This window comes from Dermacentor variabilis, chromosome 7, assembly GCF_050947875.1.
Source record: "Dermacentor variabilis isolate Ectoservices chromosome 7, ASM5094787v1, whole genome shotgun sequence".
Classification (NCBI taxonomy): Eukaryota; Metazoa; Arthropoda; class Arachnida; order Ixodida; family Ixodidae; genus Dermacentor; species Dermacentor variabilis.
The window spans coordinates 106,133,914-106,152,108 of record NC_134574.1 but is presented as its reverse complement, the minus strand read 5'-3'; the positions used below and the strand labels follow the sequence as shown (position 1 = coordinate 106,152,108).

At 46.3% G+C, this 18,195-nt stretch overlaps 1 protein-coding gene across 1 annotated transcript in view; it reads right to left on the bottom strand.

Annotated features, from left to right (window-relative positions):
* LOC142587000 (uncharacterized) overlaps window positions 1-18,195 on the bottom strand; it is a 37,054-nt gene that overhangs the window by 8,234 nt on the left and 10,625 nt on the right. Inside the window, exons 2-3 of the mRNA XM_075697868.1 lie at window positions 11,929-12,062; window positions 11,592-11,686 (exon numbers count right to left, since the gene is read on the bottom strand). Coding sequence (XP_075553983.1) covers window positions 11,592-11,686; window positions 11,929-12,062 — 229 coding nt within the window. The remainder of the gene's footprint in view (window positions 1-11,591; window positions 11,687-11,928; window positions 12,063-18,195) is intronic.

The window sequence follows — 18,195 nt, the reverse complement described above, 5'->3', positions numbered from 1 at the left end:
CGAAAAGTGACGTGCCGTTCGTAGCCTGTCCAGTGAATCATCGATACGCAGTAGCGGATAAGCGTCTTTCTTTGTGATCCGGTAGAATTTTCGAGAGTTGACGCAGAAGCGCAGGCTACCGTCCTTCTTTTTCGCCAATATGACAGGCGATGCCCAAGGACTCTTATATGGCCGAATAACCTCGTCCTCAAGCATCGTATTCACTTGTGTTTGTATTGCCTCGCGCTCTTTCTATGCGGCACGACAAGGATTCGGTCAAATTAGTCTGGCGTCGGCTTCGGTGACAATACGGTGATTGGTGTGCGGGGCCTGGCTAACTCCTGACGTAGATGAGAATCAGCTCTTACACTCATCGATGAGCTCAAGAAGGCCGTTGCATTCGACGGTCCATAAGGTGGGACTGACATCAACCACAGAAGCAGGCAAAGCCACGGTGGATGCCGAGTGCTGCAATGAGAGGCAGTTGTTTATTAGGGTGTGTTCGTCCACAACAGCCATGCCTTCAAATCTACGCGAACAAACTTTCTCAGGCAATATCCTATTTTCCGGAAAGATCGAAATGATGCTGTTGCATCGTCCTGCGGGGTAGCAATAATAGTCGACAGAGCCTTTGCTTGTCGGCAACTGCTCAAACTCCTCTTGGGGCAGTTGCTATCGAAGCTGTTCTATTCAATAACCTAGTTACCATCACGCCTGTATACATCCCCCCAAATTATCAACTCTCTAGCACATTTCAAAGCTTTATTGAGGAGCTCCATCACCCTTACATAGTCGTCGGTGATCTAAACACGCATAGCACACTGTGGGGTGACTCTCGCTGTGATTCGAGAGGACGGCCTATAGAAAACATCCCATTCACTTCAAGTTCCTGCTTGCTTAACAAGAAAAGGCCAACATTTGACAGCTCTACACAAAAAACATTTTCTTCGATATACGTAAGCATAGCGTCTAGTACAATTGTACCATATCTGGAGTGAGATGTCATTAAGAAAAGAACCCCTATGGCAGTGATCACTTCCCCATTGTTCTAAACCTTAAAAAGCAAAGTGAGTGTCCTGCACATGTTCCTCGATGGAAAGTTGATTCCGCCGACTGGACGAAGTTTCGCGAACACAGCTAGCCTGGAATGATATCTGTGAACTTAGCCTAGATGATGCTGCAGCATGCATAACAGCGTTCATTATTGATGCTGCATCAGTAGGTATTCCCCAAACAAAAGGGTCGCCCTCGAAAAGACGTATTCCATGGTGGAATGAGGAGTGTAAGGAAGCGAAGAAAAAGCAAAACAAGGCTTTGAATCTCCTCCGTAACTCCCCAACAACAGAGAATCTAATTAATTTCAAGGCGATCAAGTCCAAAGGTCGAAGAACGCGCTGCCGCGCTAAACGGGAAAGTTGGAAAAACTTCATAACAACCATCAATTCATATTTAGACGAACGAAAAGCCTGGAACAGGGTGAACAGAATAAATTTTTGCGAAGCTCATCCGTTACCTTTATTAAATACACAAGGAGACACTCCTCAGGATCAGGCAGATTGCCTTGGAGCGCATTTTGAGCACATTTCCAGTACATCTCGTTACACAGATACATTCCTAAAATACCAGCGACTAGCAGAACAGATGAATTTGGGTCCGCAAAGCACATCTAATCAAGTATACAATCGTCCATTTGGAATGGCTGAGTTCCAGGCCTCACTGAACTGTTGCAACAAGTCCGCTCCAGGAAGTGACGGAATAATGTATGAGATGATCAGACACTTACACCCTGAAACCCAAAAAACACTACTGTCAGTCTTTAATTCCATGTTCTCTGCCTGCTACATTCCTTCTGTCTGGAAAGAAGCACTCGTAATCCCTTTTCTTAAAGAGGGAAAGGATCCTTCCCCACCCAACAGTTGTAGGCGTATAGCTCTCACAAATTGCATATCCAAATTATTTGAGAAAATGATTAACCGTCGCCTCATCCTTTTTCTTGAAAGCAACAAGATACTCCATCCCTTACAGTGCGGTTTTAGGGAGGGTAGGTCCACAACAGATCACGTTGTCCGCATTAAGACAAATATCCGTGATGCCTCTGTCCATAAACAGTTTTTCCTGTCAGTATTTTTAGATATGGAGAAGGCATACAACACAACCTGGCGCTTTGGAATCCTCCTGATCTGTGTGAAATGGGAGTTCGAGGGAACTTGCTGTACGCGATCCTGATTTACCTCTGTAACCGCCCGTTCGGTGTTGGAGTTGGTAACGTTCTGTCTCGTCCATTCACCCCAGAGGCTGGTGTTTCACAAGTAGGTGTGCTGAGCTGCACAGTTTTTATTGTCAAAATGAACTCGATCCGGACTGCCATACCACTTAGTATGTTTTATTCTGTATATGTGGATGACATCCAGATAGGTTTTAAATCTTGTAATCTAAGTATCTATGAGCGACAAGTACATCTCTGCACAAATTAGTTGTCTAAGTGGGCGGACGAAAATGGTTTTAAGCTAAACCCGCAAAAAAGTACCTGCCTCTGGTTCTCTAACAAGAGAGGTATACTGGCGGAACCCATAATCAATCTCAATGGAGAACGGTTATCTGTGAGCTGTGAACTCAAATTCTTAGGGATCCTTCTAGACAGTAAGCTAACTTTTGTGCCACACCTGAAGTATCTTGAGGCTAAGTGCCTCAAAACTATGAATCTGCTGAAGCTGCTGTCAAGCACAGCTTGGGGAAGCGACAGGAGATGCCTAATAAAGTTGTACAAAAGTCTAATATTAACACGCCTTGACAACGGGGCCATAGTCTATGATTCTGCTGGACCTAGTACTATAAAAATACTAAATCCTGTTCACCACTTAGGCATCCGCCTTGCAACAGGCGCCTTTAGAACTAGTCCTATGCGAAGACTTTACTTTGAATCTAATGAATGGTCCCTACACTACCAAAGGACACATTTAAGTATTTCGTATGCCTTGAAGGTAAAATCAGCTGTTCACGACTCGTTCACGGCCAGGCTGTTCCGTAACCGCCTAGGTGTCCGGCCTCCTCTGTCCCTCCGGTTGGAGGCTCTCTCAGAAAAAAACAGGGGTCCCTCTTTTAGAGAATGTCTTATTGGCCCCACTCGGCTTCCACCGCCTTGGGAATGGCAAAATGTCCCATGTGACACCTCTTTCTTAGAATTACCGAAGCAAGCACCTGACGCTCACATACAATCACATTTTCTTCAAATTAAAGGGAAGTATTCCTCTGACGAATATTACAGAGATGCTTCGAAGTCTCCTGCTGGTGTTGCTTACGCAGCTCTCGGACCCTCATTTTCAACAACTGGGCCACTAAACCCACACGCCAGTATCTTTACGGCAGGAGCATACGCTATACTTTCGGCTGGTAAACACAGGGCGCAGAAATGTCGCTAAGGCTGTTGTCTTTACGGACTCATTAAGTGTCGTGAGAGCCCTAATTAGCTTACGAAAGCATAGAAATCCCGCTTTGAATGAGCTGTATAGCTTGTGTTCCGCATATATGTGCAGCCAAGCAATTATCCTATGCTGGGTACCTGGCCATAAAGGCATAAAAGGCAACGTAGCTGCTGACGAAAACGCTACGTCAGTGAGCTTCAGCGACACAGATGGAAATATTCCCATTCCTGCCACAGACATAAAGCCCTTTCTGCGCCGTAAATTGAGGATTCATTGGCAAGCAGAGTGGGACACACAAACATTGAATAAGTTACACATTATAAAACCAAAACTGCAGAATTGGATAAGTGACAAGACAGCACGATACAAGGAAGTACTTTGCCGATTAAGAATAGGGCACACATACAGTACTCACTGCTACCTCTTGACTGGGGGGGATTCTCCTACATTGTAGTAGGTGCGGCGATAGCTTGACAGTCCTCCATGTTCTTATCCAGTGCCCAGCAATAGAAGCACAGAGGAAAAAGCATTTCCCTTCTGCATATCGGGAAAATATACCTCTTCACCCGGTATTTTTTATTAGTGATGAACCACTTCTTAAACTGCAAATAGTCTTAGATTTTTTAGCCGAAACCGACATTCTGAAAATAATTTGGCCAGGAAATTTTAACACGTGATTACCAGCCCTTGTGTTCGAGGGCCGTCTTGATGCTATAGTGTAACTGTTGTTTCGTTTTCGTATGTTTTTGTTATCAAAACACAATTGCCATCGTCCACGTCCATAACTAATCAGTGTCATCATTGTAGTAGCTATATACTTACGCCATTTACAGGGAAAATTTTTATGCGCTTATACAGCCAGGTCACACCTACCATAATGAATTCACTGTCCACGCCATTCAAAATAAATCATTTGAATTACCATTTGTAATGGCACTCTTTGGCCATAACTGGCCCTTGCGCCAATAAAATCCCCATATCATCATCATTCATCCGTCCATCCGTCCATCGCTCTGTCGTCTGTGCGCCGAAAACTCCTCCTGCTCAATCCTATGTGCATGCGTGCAAAAAAGACAAAGAGAAGCGCGCGTTTGGCTGCGCTAGTAGTGACGTCGTTGCTTTCCGTCGCAGCAGAGCGCGCACGCAGCAGTTTCTCTCCGCCTCTGAAATAAATAGGCGAAGCGTCATAAGTACTCCTGAGTAGCAGGCAGCTCTCGATCAGCAGTGTGGCGAGCAGAACCGGGAACAAGACCGTCTACGCCGTGCCCATGCTGCAGCCCGCGCACAAGAACAAGCTTGTGCAACCGAGCGCAAGCAGCAACTGCGGGTCGAAGATCCGGCAGCCTACCAAGCCGTCGTTTAAAGAACCGTCGGTATTAACCGAGGGATAGACACCGGGACCGCGCGTTTGAGCTTCGCTGGTTAACCATCCGTACGAACTGCTTAGGTGGTGTTCATTTTATAGTGAACTCCTGAAATTTCACCTCACTTGAATCTTCTACGGCATCTTTTGGGTGTCGCTAGAGATTTGAGCGATGACACAGAGCACCACAAAAGAGGTGCAGTCATGGAGCTATTGTACAGTTTGTGCTTCACTGCAACTTCGCTCTCCGTCGTGATAGCATTAAATAAATCCTAAAATAACCGGCGATAAAACTGATGACTTGAAGTGCTTTGTAAACAATAATATAGAGATGCGCTATCGTGTCCGATAACTGGTAAATATGAAGACATGGTGTTGCATAGAACTGTGCGCGCTTCGAAGATTCTGAGAATAAGTTTCAAATATATCTTTTATATTGTGACTCCATGTTGGCCGCATTACTCGTCATCCATTGAAATATAATTTTTATTCAGTCGTGCATATTCGGTATAACATTTCAGGTGAATAAAAAATGTGGCTTTTGCAACCTCTCTGGCATGGTCGTTCATTGTCATTCTATTCGCTCGCATTCATAAAGTACGCACAGAACCAACTGCCATAATTTTCTATGCACATGGGCTTCTATGAAAACTTGAACACCAGTATATTACAAATAGCTTAGTGGTCACCGCTGTCGAGCCATAGCAGCTTCAAGGCCTCTATTCTCAACACACATGACGGCTGTACCTAAGCCATTATCCCCCATGTTGCCCCTTCCTTGTCTATCGAATGGTCACGTGTTTTGAATTTCGTGCCCGAAAGTGGACGTGTTACAAAATCCAACTTCGGGCTTTCATGAAGAAGACAAAACGTGACTTACATGGAGAGGGAGAGAGAAATAACTTCATGCAAAACAAAGAAGTCAACCCAGGGAGCCGCGGCTCCCTCGCCGGGGAGGGGCCCTCAGTCCAAGAGTCCTGGGTAGGTATTCTGCAAGAGTCCACCTATTGGACGTGTCCATTTCGTTTGCTGCAGAAGTGCCGATCGGCTGTGGAGCCAAGCTGCTGCGCACGCGCAGCCAGGCCTAGCAAATCGGAACTTCAGCACCAGACGGAATCGACACGTCCACTAGGTGGGTTCTTGCAGAATACTTCCATCGCACCTCTGGCCGTCTCCAGGAGTCGCCGCACCAGCACTTGTTGCTTGCGCGGGACCAAGCTGGAGAGCGCGGTTTCCCACGTTATGAGGGAGATGTCAAGGACAGGGGGGACTGTTAGGTGTGCTAAGCGACATTTACACGCTGTGTACAGTAACGAAGCGCACTCCCCGCGGAGAAGTCAGTGACGGGAGTAACGCGCGGGGTAAATGAGGTGTAGTTTAGCGGCGGAGTTTTTCGATGAAATCTTTTTGTATCCTTGCCAGTTGTATTACGATGTTAATGTATAAAAAAAGAAAGTGTATGGAAGCGACCAGAAGCCCATGCAATGTATTCAAGATCTTCCGAATACACGTAGGAGGATTGAAAAGAATAGAAATAGCCCCATAGCAGCTTATTGATTGCCTGAACAAATAGCACATGAATAGCGTCACAGGAAATATTATTTTGTTAGCGGTCATTTGATGTTCTCTGGGTCGCATACTGCAGAGCAATACGCTATTATTTTTGGTGCGACGAACCATGCCAGTTAAGCTAATGAGACCGTATGAAATGGCAGCTGAAAGGTTTGTGTAGGGCCGCAGTTTCGACGTCATTATGGCCAATGAGTAAATTTTTTTCATAATTCGTGCTGATAGTGTTTGGAAAACATTCGCGTGGTGTTGGTATTTGTGGTATGGGTCATCATATTTTTGAAGCTAGTGTTTATGTGAAATAATATTTGTTGAACATTACCAGCCTTCTGCAACTTTTTGCACTTTTCAATGCTGTATTTGTATTGCAATCACGATTAATAGGGACTTTGCATATAATCAGAGGTTATGAAACAACCGCTTTACATTATGAAAGTGTATGTACGCAGGGCAGCGCCTTAAAGTTTCATCATGCCTGGCGAATAAGCAGTAAGTGAACTAGAGATGTCAGCGCATCCGCTTGCGCCGTGCAAGCGGCCACCTCCTGCGCACCCGCTGCTATCGTGGATATTCGACCACTTCTCAACTAGCGGAGCCGGGGTGAAGCCCTTGCGCTTCGCGATACGACAAGAACGAAGCATGCAACGTGCACTCTTCAAAACTGCTCGGCCACCCATGCTGTCCTATAAAGCAAAGCAGCTATAGTCAATATACGATGAGTCATTCCGTTTTTCAAAGCCATACATCTGGACTAATATAGCAGACGACGGCATGTACGCAACAAATCACAGAAGTAAGAGGTGTTTTTAACAGAATAATGGTGCGGTTTCGCATTGTTACTTTATTTTTACTGAGTGGCAAATGATTTGGTAATATCTATAGCGCTCTTTTCCCTGCGGCCATTTCCGTGTCAAAGGCACGACGCCAAGTGTGCGTCACATTACGAAAGCGATTGATGTGATCAGCTACAATTTATAAGGATCGTGCCGACGTGTCACTTCCGAATTCTACTTAATAACAACGACCATTATCGCCGGACAATAAAAATTATATAAGCGCCCACGAACTCCTCTGTCCTCGGTAACAAGGCGGCTCACAACATATCACGAGGACTAACTCGCTGAGGAATTGAGCCGGACCTATAGGAAATGAAAGGAGAGTGCATGGTCAGCTACATAGAAACCACCGATTACTATCGGCTGGGTAGGGCCCAATATTCACCAGCTCATCCTGACCTAACCAAGAAGCAAGCGGTGGCTTGGCGCTTTCTGCAAACAAACATGTATCTTAACCAGTTGGCCTGCAGCAGGTTCTTTTCAGAGCAATACCATAAATGTAAATTATGTAATGATATGGTGAAAGAGAGAAAGAGCAAGGACAGGAAAGGCAGGGAGTTCAACCAGATGAGCACCCGGTTTGCTACCCTACACTGTGGAGGGGGAAAGGGGATAGAAAGAGAAAAAAAGAGGGAAGGAAGCACTGAGTGCACGTGTGAGAGACACTATACACAGAGACACTATAAACGGCATCTTAAGCTGGTGCACTTCAAGTATTGTACGAGTGCACGAATCGCTTTTCATGCCAGTGAAGGGCGTGGCCACGGTTTGAGTATCATTGATTCGGTGAATGGTCTCGAGTCCAGTCGGGTAAAGTTTCCCGCAGATAGAGGCGTTGTACATCGTAGCGAGGGCAGGTACACAATAGGTGCTTGATGGTTTCCTCGCACCCACAGGAGTCGCACACCGAGCTTTCGCCCATTCACAAACGACAGGAGTAGGCGTTCGTGAATGCCACTCCCAGCCACAAGCGGCACAGTAACGCTGTTTCTCCGCGGGAAAGGCTAGATGGCACTTGTAGCCGTAGCGTGGGGTCCAGTTTACGTAATCTGCAATTGAAGGCACTTGAACTCCAGAGATCTTATGACTGTGCGCGTGCAAGCAGGTGAAGTTTCTTGGCAACGTCCGACCTCGCCAAAGGTTTTGGACGCGTCTGGGTATCTTCGTAGGCAGACCGGGCAGCCTTGTCAGCTAGGTTGTTGCCAACGATGCCACAGTGAGCAGGAATACATTGAAATATAATGTTGTGTCCTCTTTCCAGAGCATCGTGGTTCACTTCCCTGATGTCAGATATGACATGAAAACTGTTTACAGCGCAAACACATGCAACCACAAAGTATAAGGGACAGGACACAAGCGCTGACTGTCAACTAACTTTTATTAACAGAAGACGGGTGCCTTGAAGTGTGGAAAGGCTTATGTCGGCCAAACCGGCCGCTGCATTAATGAACGCTTGGGGGAACATGCCCGAAATTTAAGCAACTTAAAGGACAAGTACGCACATTTGGTCGCGCATGTAATTGGATGCACAGGATGCGAGGCTCGTTTGGGAGAGACGAAGATTCTCGGCAAAAGTGCCGACGCGACGGCGCGCGTCAGTTTGGAAGCGTTCTACATACACAAATATGGCAGCACGTGCGTAAGCACCCCTTCTGTATCGCTTTTTGCGGCAGAGCTTCATTTTTTGGAAGCGGCTGCTTACTGATTTCATTGTATCTTAGTATCCCTCGCCTTTTGTTAGTGTTTGTCTACTTTTTTCGTTTTCTTGTTTCTTCGCGTCTGAATGCGTTGACTGCTTGCACGTTCGTTCACCGATGCGCATCGTCATTTTCCCCGATTGTATCACTCCCTTCCCCCTTCACTTCTGCCTTTCCCCTTATATAAGGCACCCGTCTTCTGTTAATAAAAGTTAGTTGACAGTCAGCGCTTGTGTCCTGTCCCTTATACTTTGTGGTTGCATGTGTTTGCGCTGTAAACAGTTTTCATGTCAAGTATGCACCAACTCGCCCAGAAAGAAGTTTTAATGTCAGATATCATCTGCTCGTAAGTTCTGAGATGTAATGCAGACTTGATACTGTGAAGAGCTGCCTTAGAATCACAAAACACGACCCATTTCTCTGTTGGCTCTTCGGTGACGTTCGTCATAGCGGCATGGAGAGCTGCAAGTTCTGCCGATGTAGATGCAGTCGTGTGTGACAATTTGAATCCAACTGTAATCTGCTTAGCTGGAACGACGAATGCGGCCTTTGAGCAGGTAGGTGAGGTCGAACTATCGGCATATATATGTTATTCGTCACGATACGCATCGTGCAGTAATAGGAGCTTAAGTTGCTTCAGAGCCGGCGATGGATGATTGGCCTTCTTTGTAATTCCTGGATTAGCAAAATCCACTTGAGGCTGTCGCAGACACCACAGGGGAGATGAAGGCTTCGCCACCGGTGTAAAAGATGACGGTATGCGATCTCCCACATATTCTATGGACATGCTCGAAGGCGGCTGTTTTCGAGGCGCAGCAAAATTCAAAACCGGCAGCAGTCGGAGACCCGGCTGCTCCGCTCAGACCAGAAAAAACTAGGTACGGGCCGTCCAGCTAACCGAGGCAGCCGCTGAGACCCAGGGGATCTCGGCCGTCTGCTAGGTGGAGGATGACTGCGTCCGCTCCCATCGCTGCTGGTAACAATAAAATTTCACTCTCGCTCTCTTGCCTCTAAGAAAAAACGGAATGTTCAGAACAGAGTCACAGTTGAATTAGACCGCCACATCTGGAGAAGCGTTAGGATAAGGAAGCACATGGCCAATTCTGGTGGTTGATTCGGTCCTCCTAACAGGATTGCAAGATACACCAGATCCGAGTGAGAGGAAACATGCGCCACACGAACGGCGGGTCACTTTCCGGATTTGCGACACGAGGGAGAAGGAAGCGAGAGCCGATTGGAACTTACGAGGACGCCCGTCTGAACACGGCGTCACCTACCGTGAAACAGCGATATGATATCACGGCAAACAAGAGTGTACGTCAGCCGAAAACTGTATGCAATGATAGCGAAGGTTACAGTGGTCATATATTGCAAGTCTTCTGCGAGCACTGCAAGTTTTCTGCACTAGGATGATGTACTGTAACTGGTTGCTTCTCGATTAAAGAAAAAAGAACTCAAGGTGCCGCTAACGCCACAATCGGCGCAGAACTCATAAAGCGTGACAACTCTTTTACAAAGCCGTCTAAAACAGCTTAGCCGGCACCGGCAAAAGTACGCTGATGGAAGCTGCATAGCGTTGACATAGCTGGAAAGCGTCCTGATTTAGCAATTGGTCCGACGAGGTCGGTCTGAAAATTTCTAGGAGCTCCAAGCCGGATTTCAGCTATCTCAAAGAGCTCATTGAATCTAGTCGGACCGGCTGGTTCCGGTCACCCGAACAAGATGACAATCTCTGGATCGCTCTCAAACGGTCGCCCGAAGATGCCAATGTTAAGCGCCTGGTTTCGCCTCTCTGAACATGCACATCGGCAGGCTACGTGCCGCTACCACTTGCATTCCTCTGCAGTTTCCGCAAAATCCCTGTGTTTAAAGCTGCGTCGCCTCTTAAGGCCTGTCTCCTATATAAAGTAACTGATTACATCTAATGGGCATTTCAAAATGTACAGCGAGCGTTACAATGTAAAAGAAGTAATCGATAACTTACAACATTGCAAGAATGTTTTGGTAACAAGCAATTACATATCATTTGTCACGGACAATTCTGTCTCTGTTGCTCCGTGGTCTAAAAAGATGGCACCAAACTGGGAGAGTGTTCTATTTTCATCGAACATATAGCGCCACGGCATTAGTGGTGGTGATGCGCTGGCTAAGCAGAGCGCTGTAGGAGCCTAGTTCCTTACTGCGCCATTTATTTGGATCTGCGCTCTAGCAGGTTTTATAATGACGATATGGTAACACATTTTTCTCTCAGCCTTCCACTGTCTCCGTCTCCTTCACTTGCCTTCGCTTCCTTCGGCTCGCACCATGGATCCGCAAAAAGCGGCGGATACGCAAAAGCCCTTATCAATTACTTCTCACTGCGTATGCTAGAAAGTTAAACCCCTCCTCTCGCGTCCCGCACAAAATATCAAACGGATGACCACACCTTGCAACTCCAGTACCGAAAGTGTTCATGATGTTTTGAATTCGCCATGGATGTCCTGCGCTAAACTATAGCTAAATGTTTGTTCTGAGCGTCTACCACGGTTTTCTTGCACAAACTCATTGTGATTTTCAAGAGAATAATACCTAGCGACGGAAACCTGCATGTCTCAGCAACGAAAACTCAATAGGCAAAAGTGCCTTCTTTGTAACGGACTGTCTCATTGGTTGATTTTTCCTAGGTCTAGTCTGAATATTTTCACTTGGCAATGAATAAAAGTCTTGCTTTTTGAAAGTGACTTACCGAAGCGGCTTACAAGCATGGCGTTATAAGTTTGATTTCTTTGGGAGAAAAGCCAATGGGTGAAATTTCCTCGTAAATTCCTATGCGTCCAGTTCCTGCACACAACAGAAGTCGTAATTATCGTTATTATACTGCCGCGCGCGCACAAGAAACAAGGCGACAAGGCAAATGCAATGGAAGGTAAAGGCAAAGGCAGCGCTTGTGTGTTGCATTTGCCTCAGGTCTTCGTTTCTTGTGTGCGCACTGCAGTATCCTAATGAATGGCTACCAACTCGCCCCACTTTCTTTAATATTACGTGATTACCATATTGTGGCATATGAGATAAAGAAAACGTACCCGTTTTGGAGGCGATGAGATCTTTGGAACACAATCTGTGAGTCATTCATAAACAATTTATTGTCGACTCTACACTTTAAAGTTGGCCCTGCAGTGGTATTGTAAGTCCAGATGACATCGGTCGTGTTGAGGAACTGCAAATACGTCAATATTGAGAATCATGAGTATCTTCCGTTAGACTTTCACAAACCTCATATTGTCAGCTGTACTGCACAAAACACTCATTGCTACTAGTTTTATTAGTCATCTAGACATTGTACCAGCCCACATGGGTGAAATGGTGGGGCTTTGCATTCTATTACAAAAGGCCACGCTCTATAACGTCCCAGACATGACACTAAGCAGCAACCAGAAAGCAGCGAGTGCTTGTGAATCCAGGCATACTTGCATGGGCTACAGAACCTCGTAAAGTGTTTGAATAAAAAAGTAGCATTTTCCCCCAAAAGTCGAAGCATTAATTGCGAAATTGCGATAGGAAATTATTACAAAGCTATATAATGTAAGAATAGTCGTATAGTAGTTTTATCCGCCACATAAACATTTGCTTACTAACAATTAACAAGCATGGTGTCAGCGTGCAGAAGCAAACATCAACATACGACATGCCATGAGCAGGGGCATTCCCTGCCAAAACTCTGGTGTAAGCAACCGCGGCAGCAATAACGAGCGAAGTGACTTTCCTGCTGTCATTCGCTTCAACGCAAGAGCGCCAAGACAGCGCGCACAAAGGTATGAGCCGTTTGGAGATCCCTTTCAAGATACACGCGCGCGACCGTGCGCGGCCGTCTAATGTACGTCCTTGTTGGCAGCGCTGTCTGTCAGCTTTCCTCCTTTTTGCGAACGAGATTCAGCGTCGATCGTCAGTTTCTGTTGCGCCCGGTCGTGAAATACGCAGTTGTTGCCGGAGCACAACGCTGCCCTGCCTCCTTCCCATACCGCAAGGACCTTCCGCCCGACGTAAGAATGCGCGTTTGCCCTCCGCTTCCCTCCTTCGCGTACGCCACATTGAACCGCGATCGTCGGCTTCCCTCGCGTTCTTTCACATATGCAGGATATGACGAGCGCGGAAGGGGTTATCGCCTTCACTTGTGAGTGCCACAATTCTCCGTGTATGTCAGTGTTCCTTTATTTTGTGTGTGCTCTTTGGGCGCTGCTGTTATACCTGTAATAAGTGACCAACTCGCCCAACAACTCGTTTTACTGAAGTACATTTCTTCTACAATAGGCCCTTCTTTCTGTGTTAACTAGCAATTGAATCAGTTGTGAGTGCAGCGATTGTCCGTGTGTGTCAGTGTTCTTTTCTTTTCTGTGTGTTTTTTGGGGCTGCTGGTATACCTGCAGTAAGTGCCCAACTCGCTAAAGAACTCGTTTTCCTGTGTTATCACCCTCGGACGTTTACAGAACATCACGGCGACGCCTGCAAACGACGGCGAGAATGCGCCTTGAATGTCTGTATTATTGCTACCGCAAGAAAGCACAGTTGTAAGTGGTCTAAGCGAAGCTTTCAATGGTGTTTTTCAAGAAGGCTGTGTCTGTTTTGCGACCATTTCCAACTAGAGACCACACGAGCCAGTTGGATAAACTTTCACTGAGAATCTGCTGACCTTGAGCATGTACATGTCACGCATGATGACGATGGCATATTGATGATGGAAGAACCCCAACATCACGAGGACGATTGCATAACGACGATGCAATGACGATGATGCCATGGCGACAGTGAGAAGACGTGACGATGATGGCACGGCAACCGTGATATGATGACGCTTGAGTGATAAAGATGGTCTGACGACGGCGGTATTATTACGGCGGCATTACGATTTCCTGATGCCGATGCTGAAATGATTAGATGACGCACAGATTGACACGCGTGGGTATTGACCACTACCCAATTCTCATCGCGCATCCTCTTATGCATCCGGCAAGATCTCCCAGAGTAACTAAACTTTTCAAGTGGCAACTATTTCGAGAATATAATTCTGTGGTACTGAACCAAGTAAATGACCTGGACATGTTCACGTCATCCGTACTGAGTAATTACCCCAGGGCTACGCGATGCACAACTGTTCCGGAAGGACAATACAGTGTCGACGCCGACTATGAACGACTCCGTGGCGTCAGACGGAGAAGAGAGTCAGTTTCGTCGTTCCGAACGGCTTGAAGAGTATCAAGAAAGTCAAGCTGCTCTTCGAAAATCTAACCGGGACATGCAAAAGCTGGGACGGCAACGGTGGCGTGAGTTCTGTAGGTCGCTTACCCCCTTCATTCCCTTGCCGAAAATCGGCAGATTGATAAGCGCCCTTGGCCATCCGGTATCACAATGTATTCCCTTGAAAAGCCTTGCAACAGCTCTTAGCTTATCTAAACGCGAAATAGCAAACACGTTGTGCGCAACACTAATAAACTTCGCAAATCCTATATCACTTCAAGATCAATCTATCTTTTTGGTAGAGCAACACATTTAAAATGCTTGCAATTTACCCCCTACCCAGTTGGATATTCTGTTCTCTCTAAAAAAACTGCTGCATGCTTTCTCAAAGAAACGTCAAAGAACAGTGACTAGCACTGCCAAGCTTTCTTATTCTACCTGGAAAAACCTTGGCCAAGCAAGCACGTCCACTCTCCTACACGTCTTCAACAAGATGTGGGAGAAAGCGCATGTTCCTCTGAGTTTGATGATCGCTAACGTACTCCCATTGCTAAAACCTGGCAAAAGGCCACTGTCTCATAGCTTGTTCCGTCCTGTTAGTTTAACGAGCTATGTTTCAAAGGTGATGGAAAAATGATCGATATTAGACTTAAATGGTGGATAGAATCCAGCAGTTGTCTACAGAACCAAATTGCTGGTTTCAGAAAACGTAGATGTACAATGGACTGTATCTTTGACTTGGTAACGTTTGTTGACCATGACATTAGACGTGGGAACATTGCTTTTGCTGTGTTTATTGATATTAAAAAGGTATTTGACTCCTTCAGTCACCTTCATGTTCTGCTTGGACTCTAAACTCTCGGAGTGCATGGTCGAGTTCTCAAATGGATCGCTAACTTCTTGAAAGAGAGAAAGATATATACAAATACAAATGACGGACAAAGCGAGTCATACACATTAACAAAGGAGTTCCACAAAGAAGTGTATTAAGTCCACTTCTCTTCAATGACGCAATAGCAGGTTTACCTGCAGTACTTCCACCAGACATAAACATATCTATGTATGCTGATGACATTTTCATATGGACATCGAACAAGTCTCTAGACGTTGTTAATCAGGAATCTTTGAACGCAATTGGTGAGTATTTAAGAGAACGGGTCATGAAGACATCTTATGCCAAATCAGAGGTTTTGCCTTTGACAACAAAAAAGGTTTGACCAATTCATTTGACCACCCTGGAAGACCAAATCAGTTGTGCTATCAATGTTCTCTGCAGAATCGCAGGCACAAAGTGGAGTGGAACAACTGCATCCCTGCTTCACGTCCACTCGACACTTATGCGTCAGAGAATTCCTTACGCCGCCCCTGTATTGCACAAATTACCTGCGACGTCCCTCCATCGTCTACAGCTGATGAAGGCTCGGAGTTTACGAGTGTGCCTAGAAGTCCCGCAAACTACGTCCAGTCACATCACTATTGCAGAAGCGCGGGAACCACGTATTTATCGGTTCCGCGAGCTTGAGGTCGACGTATCCTAATGCTAAAATTAAAGAAAGAGAAAAACAAGAAGGAACGCCTGACCTGCTTTCATATAAACACTGCCCGATCCATCTAGAGTGCATGTAAAAAGATGCAGGGTTACGTCGGACGCATCTTATCCACAGACTAAATATAGATTATTGTTTTGTGCTTAAACTTTGTTCCTGCCTACCTCTTGTCGCCGGGAATTCGCAACAGCGATAAAGTTATGCTTGACAATTCAGGCTACAAAGACATGTGGAGGTTTTTTTACCAAACCCTTCTCTTGAAATGAAATTACAGAACCGTTGCTCGACTTGGTGGTTTCTGAAGTTAGATGCTAATTTTCATTTACCAAGAAATGGTCTTGGTCGAAGCTGCTATAGTCTTTAAAAATTTTTACCTGTCGTTTTGTAACACTCCTCTCATAGGTCTACCACAATGGTCACTCCAACCAATGGTTTCTGCAAGTAGTAATCTCCTTTGTCTCAGTGACTTAAGATATATTCGTTGATGTGACGTGTCAACACAACCATCTATTTATGAGGCACGCCCTAGTGCCGGACTACGTAGTGCACGAACATAAATATTGTTCTGTTGAAATTTGTTCTGTGATTATCGTGCTTGGCATATATCGTTCTAGTGAAAGTTGACGAGGGACGTATTATGAAAAGAGTGCATGCCAAAAAAGAAAATGTAGGTGGGTTCTCTAGCATTCTGTAACCAAAGCCATACCGGCCGCCCCTAGTTCACGTGGGCTCTTCCGCGCTTGTGAATGTCACCGGCAAGCTGTCTGATTCATGCCGCGCATTCTGCACTGCATTACTTTAGAAAAAGAAATTACTGTTGCACAGAGCAGTTGTCGTATTTCTGCGCTCTTGAGTAGGCGAAGAGCCCTTGCACCGGCACCACTCAAAACGTAGCAGTGCACATCATTCAACTCGTCACGTGCATCTGGTTGATTTTGGCATATTCTCGGCCACTGTCACGAGGTCGCCTTATTGAGCACTCCATACTAAAGGGACACGAAAGGCAAATACTAAGTCGACGTGGACTGTTTAAGTACCATTCCATAAACCTCGAAACACTTGTATAGTGCCACGAAGAGACTTAGTTTACAAGAAAACTGTATTTGAAGGGGCCGCATGCCTTTCTCCAAATTCAAATTTCCGGGGTATTGGTAACGTCGCATACGCCATTACCGCCCTTTGCTGCCATCGGTGACTAGAACAGCAACCGATAGACGGCGGTACCTAGCCAAGGCAGAGCGGCGGGTTCGCCGCTGCAGCTGCGTTTTGGTCAAGTGGCGTAGACCGTTCGAGCCTCCCGCGACATTGCATGGAAGTTGAATTCTCTGCTACTTGCAGTTTATGCGAGTTTCGTAAGCCAGCAAAACTAGCGCAGCACTGCGCGATCAGGTCCCTTTAACCACCCTTCCGGTCGAGTTATTTTACACTTCCTTATATTGTAAATCTTGATGTTCGGATGCCAGGTAAATAATGCTTAGAAAATCGTACCACGAAACTTTTAGGCGCACGAAAGCTAGCAAAATGTGTTTTGTCGAAGATTCGCTAGTTACGTGGATTGCCATGTAAGCTCGGTGGCGCAACGCATGGTACACGGACACACCTCTGGCTGCTTTTACCTTAAGAGAGTAGACGGCTAGACAAATAATACTTGACTCGCCTCTTATTTCGATCGAGGTGAGCGCCTTCAGGCCAGTCACCGTTCAATATTGCTGCTATATCTTAGCTCAAAGCTAAGTAACGACGCGCAAAGAAGTTCCCCAATTGCAAGAACTTGTTCAGACACCTCAGGGAAACGCAAAAAGTTGGCCTTCATCTTTCACAGCATGTTCGTTGTGCTGCCTCCACCGCGATCCGCCAAACCAGAATGACGCCACATGATAGAGGGCGCTGTGATCGCAAAATGGCGGTGCCTTGAATAAATGGTCGATATATGCACACGATTATTACTTGAGTTGCCAACCAACCCAGCTGTAGTAGCTATAACAAACCCCGAAAAGAAGGCAGCGAGATCTGTATTTTAAAAGTTCGCTGGCATTACAATTTTCCCTAATGCAAAATTTAAGTGCAGATCCATACGTGTTTAATTTCGCGATATATTGGCTAACGTGGACAATCTGTTTCGTGCGCCATGTTGCAAACGGAGCGAATGGTGGTGCGACTGCCTCACCAATCAGGTGATGGCGATAGCCAGCATGGGGATGGCCCGTAGGCGCGGTTCGTAGCAGGCCCCGCAGAAAGACCTTCGCTTATGCGGCGCGTTATTTCCATATGTGGTATTGGTGGACGCGGTCCGCGCATGCCATCGGAGAACTGACGACGGTGCGTTACTCTGGCGATCTCGTAGCAGTCGTCACCGCAGAGCTGGTCTTGTGCCGCACTATGCTCTTCCTCCCACTCTTGCGCCATACCCTCCTCTTCCGCTTTCCACCTTATGGTTCCGCTGCACCCTCCTCCTCCACTCGCCTCCTCGCACTCCCCGTGTTATTGCCGTATTTCAAAAGCGGCGTATACGTCCCGCATTCGCTCATTCATCCGTCGCTGTGCTCGTTCACTCGATTACGCAGAGGGACG